Consider the following 16,610-nt stretch of genomic DNA (forward strand, 5'->3'; position numbering starts at 1 on the left):
CCCGGTTGACTTGGCTGCCTCATATTAGGCAGCTTAAACAAACATGCTGGCGGCATTTAAACGCTCTCCGTTGCCTTAGCCACACCGGATGGGGTGCCGATCTTTCCACCCTTCTCCGGCTGTATCAAGCGCTGATCCAGTCCCGCCTTGATTATGGGTGTGTGGCTTATGGTTCGGCATCGCCATCAGCGTTGCAATTGCTGGATCCCATCCATCACTGTGGGGTCCGACTCGCCACAGGAGCATTTCGGACAAGCCCTGTTGACAGCTTACATGTGGAGGCTGGTGTTCCTCCATTGCGGATCCGGCGCGACCGACTTCTGGCCGCTTATGCTGCCCACGTTTGTAGTTTGCCAGGGCATTCCAACTACCGTCTCCTGTTCCCGCACTCGATCGTCCATCTTCCAGACAGGCGGCCCCGGTCAGGGTGTACGATCGCGGTTCGCATCCGGGCTCTACTGTGTGGGATTGAGTTTTTTCCTCTCCCACATGTTTTCCGGGCCAATCTCCGTCTGCCCCCTTGGTGTGTGCGCCGACCATGCATTCGGCTGGATTTGGCACAGGGTCCGAAAGACTCGGTCCCTCCTCCGGCCCTCCGCCGCCGCTTTGTTTCTCTCCTTGCCGAGTTTCCCGGATCTGCCGTGGCCTATGCCGACGGTTCGATGGTCTGTGGTCGCACTGGTTACGCTCTTACTCTAGAGGATCATTGTGAGCAACGGTCGCTGGCACCCGGGAACAGTGTATACACTGCCGAGTTGGTTGCCATCTATCGCGCCCTAGAGTATATCCGCTCCCGCTCAGGTGAGTCCTTTGTCATCTGTGGTGACTCCCTGAGTGGTTTACGAGCTCTTGACCAGTGCTTTCCTCGTTCCCGTCTGGTGATGGCCATCCACGAGTCGCTCCATGCTCTTGCCCGTTGCGGCCGCTCCGTGGTCTTTGTTTGGACCCCAGGTCATGTCGGCATCCCGGGCAATGAGCGGGCTGACACGCTGGCTAAACAGCCAGTGAGTTCACCGGCCCTGGAACTCGGCCTTATGGAGTGTGATCTCCTGTCACTTTTGCGCCAGAAAGTGCTTGGTGCCTGGGGTGACGAGTGGCGCACCCTGCCCACGCCCAACAAACTTCGGGCGGTGAAGGAGACGACCAGTGTGTGGCGCTCCTCCATGCGGGCCTCTCGCAAGGACTCTGTCGTCCTCTGCCGGCTGCGCGTTGGCCACACGTGGCTGACGCACGGCCATTTGTTGCGCCGGGAGGACCCACCGCTATGTCGCTGCGGGGCAGCTCTGATGGTGGTCCACATTTTGGTGGACTGCCCGCTTTTAACAGGACTCAGGCAGACGTTTGTGCTGCCTGATACCCTCCCTGCCCTTTTATGTGATGACGTTGCTATGGTGGACCTCGTGTTGAGTTTTATTCGGGCAGGGGGTTTTTATCGTATGATTTGAGTGTTTGTCCTTTTATTTCCTGTATTGACTTGGGCCTTTGGCCTGTGGTTTTAAACTGTGGGTTTTAATGTCATTTGGTGGTTGGCTTTTCCTTATTTTCATGGTCGGCCAACCACCTTAACACTCGGTGTGATTTTAGTTCCGTTTGTCTGGTCTTTGTCTGTCTTTCTTGTATTGTGTCATCCCTTGTCCCAGTTCTCTGTTTTTAACGACTGACAGTTTTTTATTTCGTGTGATTTTATCGTGGAACAAGAGACCGATGACCTTAGCAGTCTGGTCCCTTCAATCCCACACCCAACCAACCAACACTTGTTATGCACTAATCTCTCTTTCTTTACGAGTTTCTTCACACTGACTGTTAACGTGGAGGTTCCCTCCCATTCCCCCCCTGCGGGTTCGGGGGTAAGAATAGGCCCGCGGTATTCCTGCCTGTCGTAAGAGGCGACTAAAAGGAGTCTCAAACGTTTCAGCCTTATGTGATGGTCCCCTCTTGGGTTTTATCTCCAATTTTCAAAATTTCCGTTGTTGGTGCTTGCCATTTGGGGAAGGACGCCTTACCTGGTGTTTTTCTATTGGTCCATCGTGCACCACCATCTTGCATGCTATCTATTGTCGTGTGGGCGGATTTACACCCCATGTCTTCTGGGTTGCCTCCTTCTCGTCTTGTGCGCAATCCCCTTCTTAGCGCCCACGACAACTGTGGACCCTTTCAACACCTAAAATCCAGCACGGTAGCCAGTCCGTTGTAGTGGGGTCGTCATGTGCCCTCTTGGTGGTAGCCCCCTGACCACGCAGGGATCGCACTACAGATGCCAGAGACTGATGGTGACTCCTTTCTTACGACAAAGCCTCTGTTTTTTGTGGAACACCTGGTGGATAAGTTTGGGGAAGTGGCGGGGTTGTCTAAAATGAGGAATGGGTCCATCCTCCTCAAGACGTCCTCCCCAGCCCAGTCACGGGCGTTGCTCTTGTGTGATAAGCTGGAAGACGTCCCTGTTACCGTCACTCCCCACAGTAGCTTAAATATGGTCCAGGGGATTATTTACCATCGCGACCTCTTGTTACAATCTGACGACGAGCTGAGAGGCGACTTGGAACGACGTGGTGTGCATTTTGTGCGTCGTGTACATAGAGGACCCAAGACTAACAGGGTGGCCACCAGTGCCTTTATCTTGGCCTTCGAGGGTGCTGTATTGCCTGAGAAGGTCAAGGTAATGGTTTACCGTTGTGATGTCAAGCCATACGTCCCTCCCCCAATGCGGTGCTTCCAGTGCTGGAAGTTTGGGCATATGTCCTCCCGTTGCCCATCCAGCGCCACATTTCGAGATTGTGGACGCCCCTCTCATCCCGATTCTTCATGTGCTCCTCCGCCTGTCTGTGTCAACTGTGGGGAGTGCCACTCTCCATGCTTGCTGGACTGCCCCGTTCTTCATAAGGAGCAGAAGATAATGGTATTTAAGACCCTGGACCAGCTTACTTATCGCGAGGCAAAACTGAAATTCAAAAGGTTGTATCATGTCCCACTTCGAATATCCTATGCTGCAGCCACGTTATCGTCGCCCTCGCAGGTGGCAGTTGTCGCCTCATCTGTGCCGCCTTCAGTGGGTCCTCGGGGCCGTACATCTGTCTGCCCCCCTCGTGTCCGGGGGCAAGCCTTCCTCTGTTGCACCCTTAGCAGTTGGGGGCAAACCCTCTTTTGTCACTCCCCCCACACATGCTTCGGGAGTGACATCTGCTCAAAAACCAGGGGGCTCGATCCCTCCCCCTCCTCCGCCGGCGTTGCCTCTGCCGGTTCCTCTCTCGCGGAGGGGGTCCCTTGGGGCCCTCCCTTCTTCCGTTTCTTCTCCTACCCAGCCGGATGTCAGCCAGTGGCTGTAGGTTCCGCCACCTGCTGGTTGTAGGGCTTCTGCGTCGTCGTCAGCCTCAGACGCTCCTTCAGAGAAACTCTCCCAGCCCTCTAACCCAAAGGACAGACGCGAGAAGAAGGAACGTGCCCAAGAAGGACATTCCGGTGGTTTCAGTACCGCCTGCTGTACATAGTTCTGGCTCTGGGGATGAGGTGGAGATCCTCGCCTCTGCTGCGGATCTCGCCCTCACGGAACCCTCGGGGGCCTCTCCTATGGACGCAGCTGACTCTCGCCCAGTGGCGGCCGTTGGCTCTGAGGCGCCGCCTGCCTCTTAGTCGCCTTCACACCCTCCCAGTCCTCTCCTGCTTCCATTCTCCAGTGGAATTGCGGCAGTTATTTCCACCACCTGCCTGAGCTCCAGATGTTTCTGAGTGTTTCCCCTGTTCTCTGCATTGCTCTTCAGGAAGATGGTTTCCAGCAATGGGGACCCCTGCCCTTCGCAGTTATCGGGGATACTATAAGAACCGCGCTGCCTGTCAACGAGCTTCAGGTGGAGTTTGCCCCTTTGTTCACCACTCTGTCTGTAGCTCGCCAGTACCCCTTCTGACGCCTTTAGAGGCAGTCGCTGTCAGGATTGAGCTCTCGCCGGCTATTACTGTTTGCTCTGTTTACGTTCCTCCGGATGGGGAGCTCCCCCGACATGTCTTGGCTGCGCTGCTAGCTCAACTCCCGCCACCATTGCTGCTTCTGGGCGATTTCAATGCCCACAACCCTCTATGGGGTGGGACTGTCTCTGATGACCGCAGTCATGCCATGGAGCATGTGTTGGCTCAGCTCGACCTTAGCTTCTTGAACATCGGTGCTCCCACGCATTTCAGTGTGGCCCCTGGCTCGTTCTCGGCCATCGATCTCTCTCTTTGCAGCCCAGGACTTGTCCCATCCCTCCACTGGAGAGTGCATCCTGACCTGTGTGGTAGTGACCATTTTCCCATCTATTTGTCACTGCCCCAGTGTCATTCTTCTGGGCGCCTGCCCCGCTGGGATCTCCACAGGGCTGACTGGCCGGATTTTACTTCCGCTGCCACCATTGCTTCTCCCCCACAGGGTGACATTGACGAGGTGGTCCGTGTCTTGACCACGTCAATTATTTCTGCGGCCGAGGCTGCCATCCCCCGCTCTTCTGGACTCCCTCGGAGGAAGGCTGTCCCCTGGTGGTTGCCGGAGATTGCTGAGGTTATTCGCGACCGTAGGCGGGGTCTCCAGCGTCATAGGCAGCACCCGTCTCTGGAGACCCTCATCACCTTTAAGAAGCTCCGTGCCTTGGCCCGTCGTCTTATTGCACGGCGTAAGCAGGAGTGCTGGGAGAGGTATGTTTCATCCTTGGCCTCCCGTGTCTCCCTGTCGCTCATGTGGTCCCGCATCCGGCGGATTTATGGATACCAGACTCCTATGGGTGTCCCTGGAATCCCCCTGGACGGCGCTGTCTGCAGTGACGCTGCCGCCATTGCTGACCACCTTGCCGCGCACTTTGCTACGAGCTCTGCGACTGTAACTTACCCTCGCGCCTTTTGCTCTCTAAAGGAGCGCACCGAGCGGTAGCTGTTATCATTCCACACACATCGTTCTGAAAAATACAATGCTCCTTTCAGCGAGAGGGAATTCCTCGCTGCCCTCGCCGATTGCCCTGATACAGCACCAGGACCGGACTGCATCCACGCGCAGATGCTGAAGCATCTCTCCAGGGACTGCCAGACACACATCCTCACCATCTTTAACCGCATTTGGAGCGAGGGCATGTTCCTGTCGCAATGGCGAGAGGGTGTTATTGTCTCCATCTTGAAGCCCGGTGTGGACCCTCTGGTGGTGGACAGCTATTGTCCCATTACCCTCACCAACGTTTTGTGCAAATTGCTCAAACATATGGTGGGGCTGCGTTTGTGTTGGGTCCTTGAGTCGCGCGGTCTCCTCGCTCCATCCCAGGGTGGCTTCCGTCAGAGCCAGTCTGCTGCGGACAATTTGGTGCGACTGGAATCTGCTATCCGTTTGGCATCACATCCTTGCTATGTTGCGTGAGTGGGGTCTTCGTGGTCAGCTCCCAGCTTTTCTTCAAAACTTTATTGTGCCGCTTTTTCCGGGTGCAAGTCGGTGCCGCCTCTAGTTCATCTTATATACAGGAAAATGGGGTCCCGCAGGGCTCGGTGTTGAGCGTTTCCTTATTTCTAGTGGCCATTAATGGTCTGGCTGCAGCCGTGGGGTCGTTGGTGTCTCCTTCTTTGTATGCCGACGACTTCTGCATCTCATTTAGCTCAACGACTATGGGAGTCGCCGAACACAGGCTGCAAGCAGCCGTTCGCAAGGCAGCATCATGGGCTCTGACTCATGGATTTCAGTTCTCTGCAGACAAGACTCGAGTTATGCACTTCTGCAGGCATCGGATAGTCCACCCCCATCCGGAACTTTACCTCGACGGCCACCTACTTGAAGTGGTGGACACTAGCCGCTTCTTAGGGCTCATCTTTGATGCCTGGCTCACATGGGTTCCTCATATTACTCAGCTGAAGCAAAAGTGCTGGCGGCACCTCAACGCCCTCCGCTGCCTGAGCCACACGTCTTGGGGTGCAGATCGCTGCACGCTGTTGCGATTTTACAGAGCCCTTGTGCAGTCCAGGCTTGATTATGGGAGCCTGGCCTATGGGTCTGCATCACCCTCAGTGTTGACGTTTTTGGACCCCATACACCACTGTGGGGTTCGGCTTGCAACTGGTGCTTTCCGTACGAGCCCCGTGGATAGTCTACTGGTGGAGGCCGGGGTTCCCCCGCTGCGGATTCGCCGCCACCGACTGCTCGTCGACTATGCTGTCCACGTGCATTGCTCACTGGGCCATCCCAATCATCGCCTGCTTTTCCCTGCCAGGGTCCTCCCTCTGCCCAACCGGCGACCTAGGTCTGGGCTTTCCATTGCTGTCTGCGTCCAGTCCCTGCTGTCGGAACTGGGGTCATCCCCTCTTCTGCCACCCTTCCGGGTCCGTGCACCCATGCCTCCCTGGTGTATGCCCCGGCCGTCCATCCGCCTGGACTTGGCACGGAAAGCCAAGGACTCGGTTCCGTCTGTGGCCCTCTGTCACCGTTTTCTTGCGCTCCTCGCCTCATTTTCAGGCTGTGAGCCTGTCTACACTGATGGTTCCCTGGTAGATGGTCGTACTGCCTACGCTTTTGCCCACGCTGCCCATGTTGAACAGCACTCCTTGCCGGCTGGCTGCAGTATTTTTACTGCAGAGCTGGTGGCCATATTGTGCGCTCTTAAGCATATGCATTCCTGCTCAGGTACGTCCATCGTCATCTGCAGTGACTCCCTGAGCATCCTCCAGGCTATCGACCACTGCTATACCTCTTTTCCTCTGGTATCCTTTATTCAGGAGTCTGTTTTTGCCATTATCCGCTCTGGTCGTTCGGTGGTCTTTGTTTGGACGCCAGGTCACGTTGGCATCCCGGGGAACGACAGGCTGGCCAAAGGGGCGATCGACGCCTCCACTTTGGAGATCGGCCTCCCGGCTCGTGATCTGCAGCTGGCGTTGCGCCGCAAGGTGCTTGGGATGTGGCATGACGAGTGGCGTAGCCTGACTTCGCTGAATAAACTGCGGGCTGTTAAGGAGACGACCGATGTGTGGCGGTCCTCCCTGCGGGCTTCTCGCAGGGACTCTGTCATCCTGTGTCGGCTCCGCATCGGCCATACCTACCTGATGCACGCACGGACATCTTTTGCGTCAGGAGGATCCCCCCTCCTGTATCAGTGTGGGTCCCGGTTGACGGTCGCCCACATTTTGTTGGAGTGTCCCCGACTGCACACCCTCCGGCAGTCTTTTAATCTCCCGGGCACGTTGCCTTTGGTTTTATGCGACAATGCCTCCATGGCTGATAACGTTTTAAATTTTATCCGTGGTAGTCCTTTTTATGGTTCCATTTAGGGGATCCTGCCCCTGCCCCTTTCCCTTTCTGTCTCTCTTGTCCTCGAGTCTCTCATTGGTTGCAGATTTTAGTGTGTATTCAGATGGTTGACTCTTTCCCTTTTTTGTTCTCGTGGTCAGTCAACCAGTCTCCGGCCGTCTTCTCTTCTTCCGTTTATTTCTGTCCGGTGTTCATCTGTATTATTCTTGTCTCTAGTGTTCGCTGCCACATTGGTGTTCTTTCAGTGACTGGGGGGAGGGGCGTCTCCTCCCCCCTTGGGGTTTTACCTGCTCCGTAAATTTTCGTCTCGCCTGTTTTTGGAATGGGGGACTGATGACCTTAGCTGTTTAGTCCCCCTTAAACATCCCAACAACCACCACCTTCCCTCCCATTATAAACTGCTCTACTGGGCACATACCTATCCAGTGTTAGGTCAACTATTCTTTTAAGCTTGAGCCAGAGTTCCTGTACATGCTCCTGCCCTGTGCTGAAAGTTTCTGTCCTTTGTACTTTTGTAATATTGTTGCCACATCTGCGTCATGGTCACTGATATCAGTTCAGAGGGGTCAGGTCTATTTGTTGCCATCAAATCCAATATATTTCGATCATGAGTGAGGTTCCTAACTATCTGTTGTAGGTAGTTTTCTGAGAAGGCATTTATTACTGTTTCATAGGGTGTCTTATCATGCCCACCACTAACAAAACTGTAATTTTCCCAATTAATTGTTGGTTGATTAAAGTATCCACCAGTGATTACAGTATGATTGGAGACCTTATGTGCAAGGGAACAGAGATTTTCTCTATAAAGTTTTCAGTTGCCAGTAGTAGTATCTGGTGGATGATACAAGGATCCAATAATCATTTTATGCTCATCCCTCATGCTGAGTCTTGCTCAGATGGTCTCACAGGCAGCTTTAATTTCTAGTTGAGTTTCTTCTCTACTGTGAAGCAATACGAGTAGGGCATGTAACCAAAATTGGCAGCAAGGCATTTTGTTATGCTACAATGCAAACTTTTACTTGTGTTTTATTGGCATTAACACTGTGTAGATATACCAATATTGTTTTGTTGGCTTATGATTGAGTTCCAGTTTGATACTCATTAGACACACTGATTAATGCTGATATGAATGACCGTTTAAAGTGAAAAGCACCACCAAGCCAAGGAATTCAGTGCAGTTATGATGCAAGCTTCACATGTAAGTGTGCATTATGCCCAGGGTTCTTGTAAGTTAACCTGATAAAAACGGGAAGAGCTTTTAATTTTTTAACCACCCACCATAAAACCCAACTATACTTAATTATGTAGATTTGTCATAAAAAATACCACTGAGCAAAGTGGCGCAGTGGCTAGCACACTGGACTCTCATTCGGGAGGACGAGGGTTCTATCCCGCGTCCAGCCGTCCTGATTTAGTTTTCCGTGATTTCCCTAAATTGCTTCAGGCAAATGCCGGGATGGTTCCTTTGAACAGTGCACGGCCTACTTCCTTCCCTGTCCTTCCCTAATCCGACGGGACCGATGACCTCGCTGTCTGGTCTCCTCCCCCAAACAACCCAACCCAAAATATCACATGGTTGGTCTTACACAAATTAAAGAGATCCTTCATTTATTGAAGGAAACTATTTACTATCCCAAGAATTTATTTCATTGTGTTTTAACATACTTTGCAATATAAGAAACATAGCTAAATAAAATTTACACTTCAAGAACAACACTTATTTACTGTAGAATCGCAATGACTGTAAAGTACAGTTTACTACTGTCTGGAAGCATGTAGGAATATATCTTCACTAATGTCTCAGGTCTTTTTCTTCTAAATTGTTTCTTGTTTTTGACCAAAAAAGCTGGAAGGTGGGAATGATTCTCTCCGTTTATGCAGTGCTGGCAGGGCAAAAAAAAGGCACTAATAAAGTAGCAGTAAAAATGAGTTAGTGTTTCAAATGTATTAATATTAGGAATTTAAATTGAGCTATTTAATCGTCAGTATGAAAAAGAATTAAAAAATCCAATTTTATCCATTTGGTTGGATTTTTAAAAACCACCATGTATTTCTCAACCCTGGTTACTCCACTCCACTCCTGAAGAAAGTATAGAAAGGTCGAATCTGATGTACAACAAGCGAAGGAAAAGCTTTCGTTTGTGCAAGATAAAAGATGATTGGCCTATCTCACAAGAAATAATCCAATTGAAGCCCTTTCGATACCATAAGGGTCTAAATATGCCACAAGGAGAATTCCATGTGAAAATTGGGTTCTGTCTGTCTGTGCAGTTAAGTATTATGCTACAGAGAATGCCAAAAGATTTAGACATGAAACTAGTTAGCTTCCAGTGGTACGTCATCTATTTGCAAAAGTAACTCGTTGTCTGTTCTTCATATTGGCGTCCTGATGAAATGCCAGTATTTTTTGGTGTGCCAAGCAATATGATAGTTACATGAAGGGGGCAAAAGGTATCCCATTAAGAGGAACCAGGTATGAAAAAATAGAATAAGTATGTTAGCTGTCACAGCCAATGTTACTGCTTTGTGTCATTCTGAAGAGAAAGACTATGCCACCAAGAAAATTAGTGATTCATTGCCAGGAAAAGGGCTGGATGAGGTGCGACTGGTTCTTGACTGTTCGTCTAGTGTTTGGAATCGCAGACCTCGGGCATTGCTTGCTAAGAGAGCTATACTAATTTTGGATGCTTTTAAGAGACGTCTAACTGATGAAGTAGAAGATAAACTTGCTGCATTAAAGGCAGACCTTCTGTGAGTGATATCCTTCTTTGTGGTCCTCCGTATTATAAGAATCTATTAAGAGGTTCAGTAAAAGCTGCATACCAAATACTCTGTATGGCAGTGAGGATGCTGTACGGTCGGATGAGAGTGAAGAAAATGGTGGGAGTGAGTGATGAGTTGAACACTGGTACCGATAGCGATGAGAGCAAATAAGACAAAATATGGTACCACCAAGTAAGGGGCCAGTATGCTGCATCATAAGTTTGTTGCATCATATGTTAGAGCAATGTGTACAGACATGCAAGTACAAGTAAATGTCATACTTTTTCTCCTCATAAATACATTCATGGCATTGGGCCAACATGGTAAAATTTTACGCATATAGGAAATGCTTATATAATGCTTGTAAGCTTCCCTTAATGTGTAGGTTAAACTAAAGGGAGGCCGGCCGGTGTGGCTGAACAGTTCTAGGTGCTTTAGTCTGGAACTACGTGACCGCTACGGTCGCAGGTTCGAATCCTGCCTCGGGCACAGATATGTGTGATGTCCTTAGGTTAGTTAGGTTTAAGTAGTTCGAAGTTCTAGGGGACTGATGACCTCAGATATTGAGTCCCATAGTGCTCAGAGCCATTTGAACTAAAGGGAATTTGTTGAGAAATAATTATTCTGCCAGCCGCCACAAGGAATCCAGTGTGTGTGACCTTGTTTGAATCAAGCTGGTTCATAGTGTGCATGAAGGGGCAGACAGTGCAAGCTTACACTAAGCCTTGGTGTTTTTGTTCAGTACCAGACAACTGCATGGAGACAGTTTGTGAAAATTAATAATTGCTTTTAATAAGTGAGGAGGATTCATTGACTGAAAAGTTCTTTGGATCTGAAAACTGTGCTGTTTATTCAGCAAGAAAAAGAAATTAAATTAAGTGTCCTTTACAAATTTGTAAGCATTTAATATAATAGTGTTAATAGTTCACAGAATTGAATTGGTGTGCAATAAAATTCAGCATTTCGGAACACATGCAAAATTTCTCTCCATAATTCACGTAACACAAAATACTGATCTGTCATAACAAAAATTAAAATAACGAAATACTGCTAAATAAGTGCTATAGCCATACAATGAACTGAAATATAAGTTGAAGTTCCAAAGTATCAAGACTAAAAAGTCCAGGCAACTGTAAAACTGGCTTATAGTGCTCCAAAGTGAGTCAGAAACTCGCACAGAGTTTTCTAAAACTGAAACCAGTAGTGAATTTGTGAAGTTCGGAACACAAAATATTTATATCATGTGAAACTGTGCAAACTCATGTTCTTCACAACGTAAGTTATTCAGACTGATTGACCAATTGGAACTGAGTGATCCAACATGTTCTTGGGAAAACAGTGTTTTGGGTGGTTCACAAAATTCAAAAGTGGTAATTTTGACGTGGATAAACGATGAGTGCAGAAAAAAAAAAAAAAAAAAAAAAGTTCGAACACAAAGAATTGCAGGTCTTACTGGATGAAGATAATACTCATTCAACAGGAACTCTCAGAACAATTGAATGTGACGCAGAAATCCATTTCTCTTCGGTTGAAAGGTTTAGAAAGTGGGAAAATGGATTCTGTATGAACTGATGAAAAATGGCTATATTTTAGAATCCTAAGTGTCATAAATTGTGGGTGAATCCAGGCAAACGATCGTCATCTACTGCAAGACCAAATTGCTGTGGAAAGAAAACAATGCTCTGTGTTTCATGGCATCTGAAAGATGTCATCCATTATGAGCTCCAAAAACCTGATCAAACCGTTAACACTGATTGCTGCCAACAGTAAATGATCGAGCATTAAGTGAAAAACAACTGGATTATGGAAAAAGGCAACAGTCATATTGCTCCATGATAAAGCCCTGTCACACACAGCAAAATGGGTCAGGGAAATGATAGAGGTGCTCAGTTGGGAAATACTAGGACATGCGGCTTATTCTCCAGGCTTGGTTCCATCTTATTATCACCTGTTTGCATCACTGGGACACTCTCTCGTTGAACAACACTTCAGATTGTATGGAAATGAACAAAAATGGCTTGCTGACTGGTTTGCTTCAAAGGAAGAACTGATTTTTTGGTGTGGCATTCATAGCCTGTTGGAGAGGTGGGAGAAATCGATAAGTAGTAATAGAGATTATTTTGAATAAAATATTGTTTATCTGTTTTAAGCAACAGACATGTAGTTATTACAACCAAATTCCAGTTTCATACTTCTACACCTGGTACATATCATAGCCAGCAGATTGTCTTAAGTGTTTCATAGACAAATAATTTTGGTGCACCATTTAAATTTCACACACAAAACACATCAGTAATGGACCTCCGTATGAGCCTTTTAATGTTGGTCACACTCAGACCTTTCAAATAAACATAAAATATAAGATATGTAAATAAGATAAAGTTCTCTGACAGGTATGGCCACCTCAACTTGTGCTTCTTTCAGCTGCAACCACTCTTCCAATCTAGGTGGCACAAAATTTAGATAACAGGCAAGTTTATTATTGGTCAGTTAGTTTTGTTAGTAATGACTTAGAGCTACTATTTGATTATGTGATGACGATGGTTAGGTATAGGTTGTTACAGATCTGCTTTCATAATGTCTTCTGCATTGATTAATATTCTGTGTCAATTAAAGTGGACTTTGGTCAATGGGTGAATTCGAAGGTGCAATGAATTCATCTCATTGATACAGAGCATTTATGGTTTGTAGTTTTAACATGGGTTGTCAGGAACATGTTGATTGGTTTTATAGCAAATATACAGCAGTTTGCGTATGGCAGTTAGAAGGGCTTGCACAGCTGCCAGACAGTATCTTCATCCATCTATCAACATATGAGAATTCATCTTCATTTACGTTCCACCTCTTGGAAGTTCCCACTACTGTTAGCATATACCTGTCCTTGTTTAAAACTTAATGGGTGCTTTTGTTTTAAAACACTTATCAACCAGTGACTGACAAGTGAAAAGTGCCCTGAATGTATAGCCAATGAAACACAGCTGTTACTCATTCATATTTTGATACAGTCTTTCACCTTGTCACTTAATTTTCTGTAAACTTAAAAGTGCGTATAGTCTTTGGGCAAGATACAACATAGTGAACTGATTCTTAGAATTACATGGACGTTCCATGGTTCCTACTGGACGAGTCAGATTGTGTAAAACTTTACACTCATTCCCTCTGTATTTTTTTCTGTTTTGCCAGATGCCTTGAATGAAGGGAAGCTTTCCGTGAGCTGAAGAAATTTTGAAAATACCCAATTACAAAATTTAAATATACTCGGTCTAGTCACACTAATGCAACCACTGTCGGGAGCCTGAATATAACCACCTTTCACAGCACAGACACGCAGGAAGATGGTTAATGTAGTTCTGGAAGGTACTGACAGGCATGTGGAGCCAGGCCAACTCGAGTGCTATGGCCAGCTGTGCTATTCTTGGTTGAGGATTCATGGCACAAACATCCCAATTGAGGTGATCCCACAGATTCTTGATTGGGTGTAAATCTGGAGTTTGGTGGCCTGGGAAGTGTGTTAAACTCATTCTGTTGCTCTTTGAACTACACTGCAACTTGTATGACACGATGCATTACCCTACTGGCAGATGCCATTGTCTAGGAAAAAAACAAACAGCATCTAGGGGTGGACATGGTCCCCAAGGATACCTGCATACTTGGGTTGATCCATTGTGCCTTCCAGAATGAAGAGATCACACAGGTAATGCCATAAAAACATTCCCCACATCTTAATGTTCCCTCTTCTAGTCTAGAACCCTCTGAAGATTGTCGCAATCATACACGCCGATGTCCATCTGTCCAGTAGTGCATAAACTGCGATTCATCTGAAAAGGCCACCTACCCCCACTCAGTGGATGTCTAGTGGCAGTATTAGCGTACAAATTGCAGATCACTGACGAACAGCAGTCAGCATGTGTGCACGATTCAGGTGCACACTGCAGAAGCTCATATGCAGCAATTTTCACTGAATAATCATTGAATAGAGACTGTTGGTAGCCCCTTTGTTCATCTGGGCAGTCAGTTGCTCAACAGTTGCACATGTTTGCCTGTACACACCTCCATAGCCGGTGTTCACATGTCATCTGTAGCCCATGGTGCACTATAGTTTTGGATAGCAACATTTTGCCACATCCGGTATACATTAAAAATGACAGCATGCAAACAGTTTACAAACTTCACTGTTTCAGAAAGGCTTCCACCCTTGACCTGAAAGCCAGTGATCATGCTGTTTTGGATGTCAGATAAATTCCTCCTTTTCTGCATTATGACAATGACAGTGTTTTCTGCATTCTTGACACACTTCATGTACCCTCCACTTAGTGCTGCCACCTGTTGTCGGAGAGCGGTTATTGCACATTGATGTTGGACATTAATGTAACCAGACCATGCACATGAACATCTTATGGTTAATCCAAAAGCCAATCGTGTAAGTGGTCACCATGTTACCCTGCTTACTGTGGACACTTCGATTCTGAACGGTTTCTTGCTGACATTTAGCTTCTTCTAGTTGTTAGACAAGAAAGTGTGCTTCTATAAGTACTATTCACTTCATATACTTAAGTAGTGTTAAGATCCTGTTACAGTTTTAAAATTTGCTCTAACAAGTTATCTTCTTTTGCAGATTTTCAATCTGATTGGTTTTATATGCATCTCGGTATCTTACCAGTGGTGGCAGTCACGTGGTGGCTGGTTCAATACAGTCTCAATGACAGGATTCTGGTTCACGGGGATTATGCTGCTGTTTTACTTGTTTCACGTCATTGAGAAGTTCTACAAGGTTCCATGGCTAAAAATTGTAAGAACATGTATTAATCTTTGTGGTTGTTCAGTGTGTATATTACTAAATTTGAAAAATGGTTTTAGCAAAATGTTCCAGATCACAAACTGCACTTCTCTTTACATTAATGTGTGAAGTTCTTATAATACAAGCGTTCATACCCACATTGTACCATGACAATTATTGTAACTAAAATAACTGATAGGTGTTAGTTTGAGGTCCTCTTAGATAATTGTGTAACATAGAATGCTCTGTAAGAAATTAAGTCTCCATTGCCAATCGATTATTTGTGATCAGGTGTTGAAATGTTTCCCAGGTTAGGACAGCCTTTTATCATACTGCAATTTGAATGATACTGATGAAATTTTTCAAGGAATCAATATTACGAAGCATTTTTTAACTGTAGATGGGGTTGTATAAGAACTGACCATGTAATCATCTGTTATGTCATTGACTACAAGTGAAAGTAGCTCCTTAAACCATTCATTAGAGGGCCTGGACAACAGTGTAAGTCTATAATTTCATTGTTAAGTGCTGTACATGACAAAGATTTCTCAACTACACGTTCATTTTTGCCACATTTTGCAACGCCTCTAGCATTCTAAAGTGATTCACTGCTCACGAGAAGCAGCTCAGTAACAGTTTCAACACAAGCTAGAGTTACAATCTCTAGATCTTTCGTTGTAGTAGAAAAGTCTTGGAGGGCCATTTACCTGAAGATCTGAGTGTGCTTTCATGTGATTGCTTGAAATGATTCTCACTTACTTATTTTTCTCTAAGACGCTTGTCCCAGATATTGTCCTCTGTCATACCTATTGCCCTTGAAAACAGACTAGAGTGTTCCAGAATGAGATTTTCACTCTGCAGCGGAGTGTGCGCTGATATGAAACTTCCTGGCAGATTAAAACTGTGTGCCCGACCGAGACTCGAACTCGGGACCTTTGCCTTTCGCGGGCAAGTGCTCTACCAACAGAGCTACCGAAGCACGACTCACGCCCGGTACTCACAGCTTTACTTCTGCCAGTATCCGTCTCCTACCTTCCAAACTTTACAGAAGCTCTTCTGCGAACCATGCAGAACTAGCACTCCTGAAAGAAAGGATACTGCGGAGACATGGCTTAGCCACAGCCTGGGGGATGTTTCCAGAATGAGATTTTCACTCTGCAGCGGAGTGTGCGCTGATATGAAACTTCCTGGCAGATTAAAACTGTGTGCCCGACCGAGACTCGAACTCGGGACCTTTGCCTTTCGCGGGCAAGTGCTCTACCAATCTCATTCTGGAAACATCCCCCAGGGTGTGGCTAAGCCATGTCTCCGCAGTATCCTTTCTTTCAGGAGTGCTAGTTCTGCATGGTTCGCAGAAGAGCTTCTGTAAAGTTTGGAAGGTAGGAGACGGATACTGGCAGAAGTAAAGCTCTGAGTACCGGGCGTGAGTCGTGCTCCGGTAGCTCTGTTGGTAGAGTACTTGCCTGCGAAAGGCAAAGGTCCCGAGTTCGAGTCTCGGTCTGGCACACAGTTTTAATCTGCCAGGAAGTTTCAGACTAGAGTGTTGTTTAATGCACTACATGCAATTTACCATAGCGTGTTGTTCCATAAAATTTTGGGGGAATTGATGGATGTCTGCATCTTCTTGGCATGATATTTCAGTGTAGTCTTTTCTGGCCACCTTGAGGTGAATACTGATGAAAATGCACTGATCTCGTGCATTTAAGAGTCTGCTCGTGCACATGTGGTGTATGCAGCTGCTGTTGTGCATGAGCGAATGCTTTTCTGCTGTAACTCTTTGTGCCCACCATGGTGAAAGCTCATCTCACCAGTATCAAATAGATTGTCTTCCCA

At 47.2% G+C, this 16,610-nt stretch overlaps 1 protein-coding gene across 1 annotated transcript in view; it reads left to right on the top strand.

Annotated features, from left to right (window-relative positions):
- LOC126336999 (CKLF-like MARVEL transmembrane domain-containing protein 8) overlaps nt 1–16,610 on the top strand; it is a 44,062-nt gene that overhangs the window by 11,354 nt on the left and 16,098 nt on the right. The window contains exon 3 of the mRNA XM_050001240.1: nt 14,616–14,789. Coding sequence (XP_049857197.1) covers nt 14,616–14,789 — 174 coding nt within the window. The remainder of the gene's footprint in view (nt 1–14,615; nt 14,790–16,610) is intronic.

This window comes from Schistocerca gregaria, chromosome 2 (genome assembly GCF_023897955.1).
Source record: "Schistocerca gregaria isolate iqSchGreg1 chromosome 2, iqSchGreg1.2, whole genome shotgun sequence".
Taxonomy (NCBI): domain Eukaryota; kingdom Metazoa; phylum Arthropoda; class Insecta; order Orthoptera; family Acrididae; genus Schistocerca; species Schistocerca gregaria.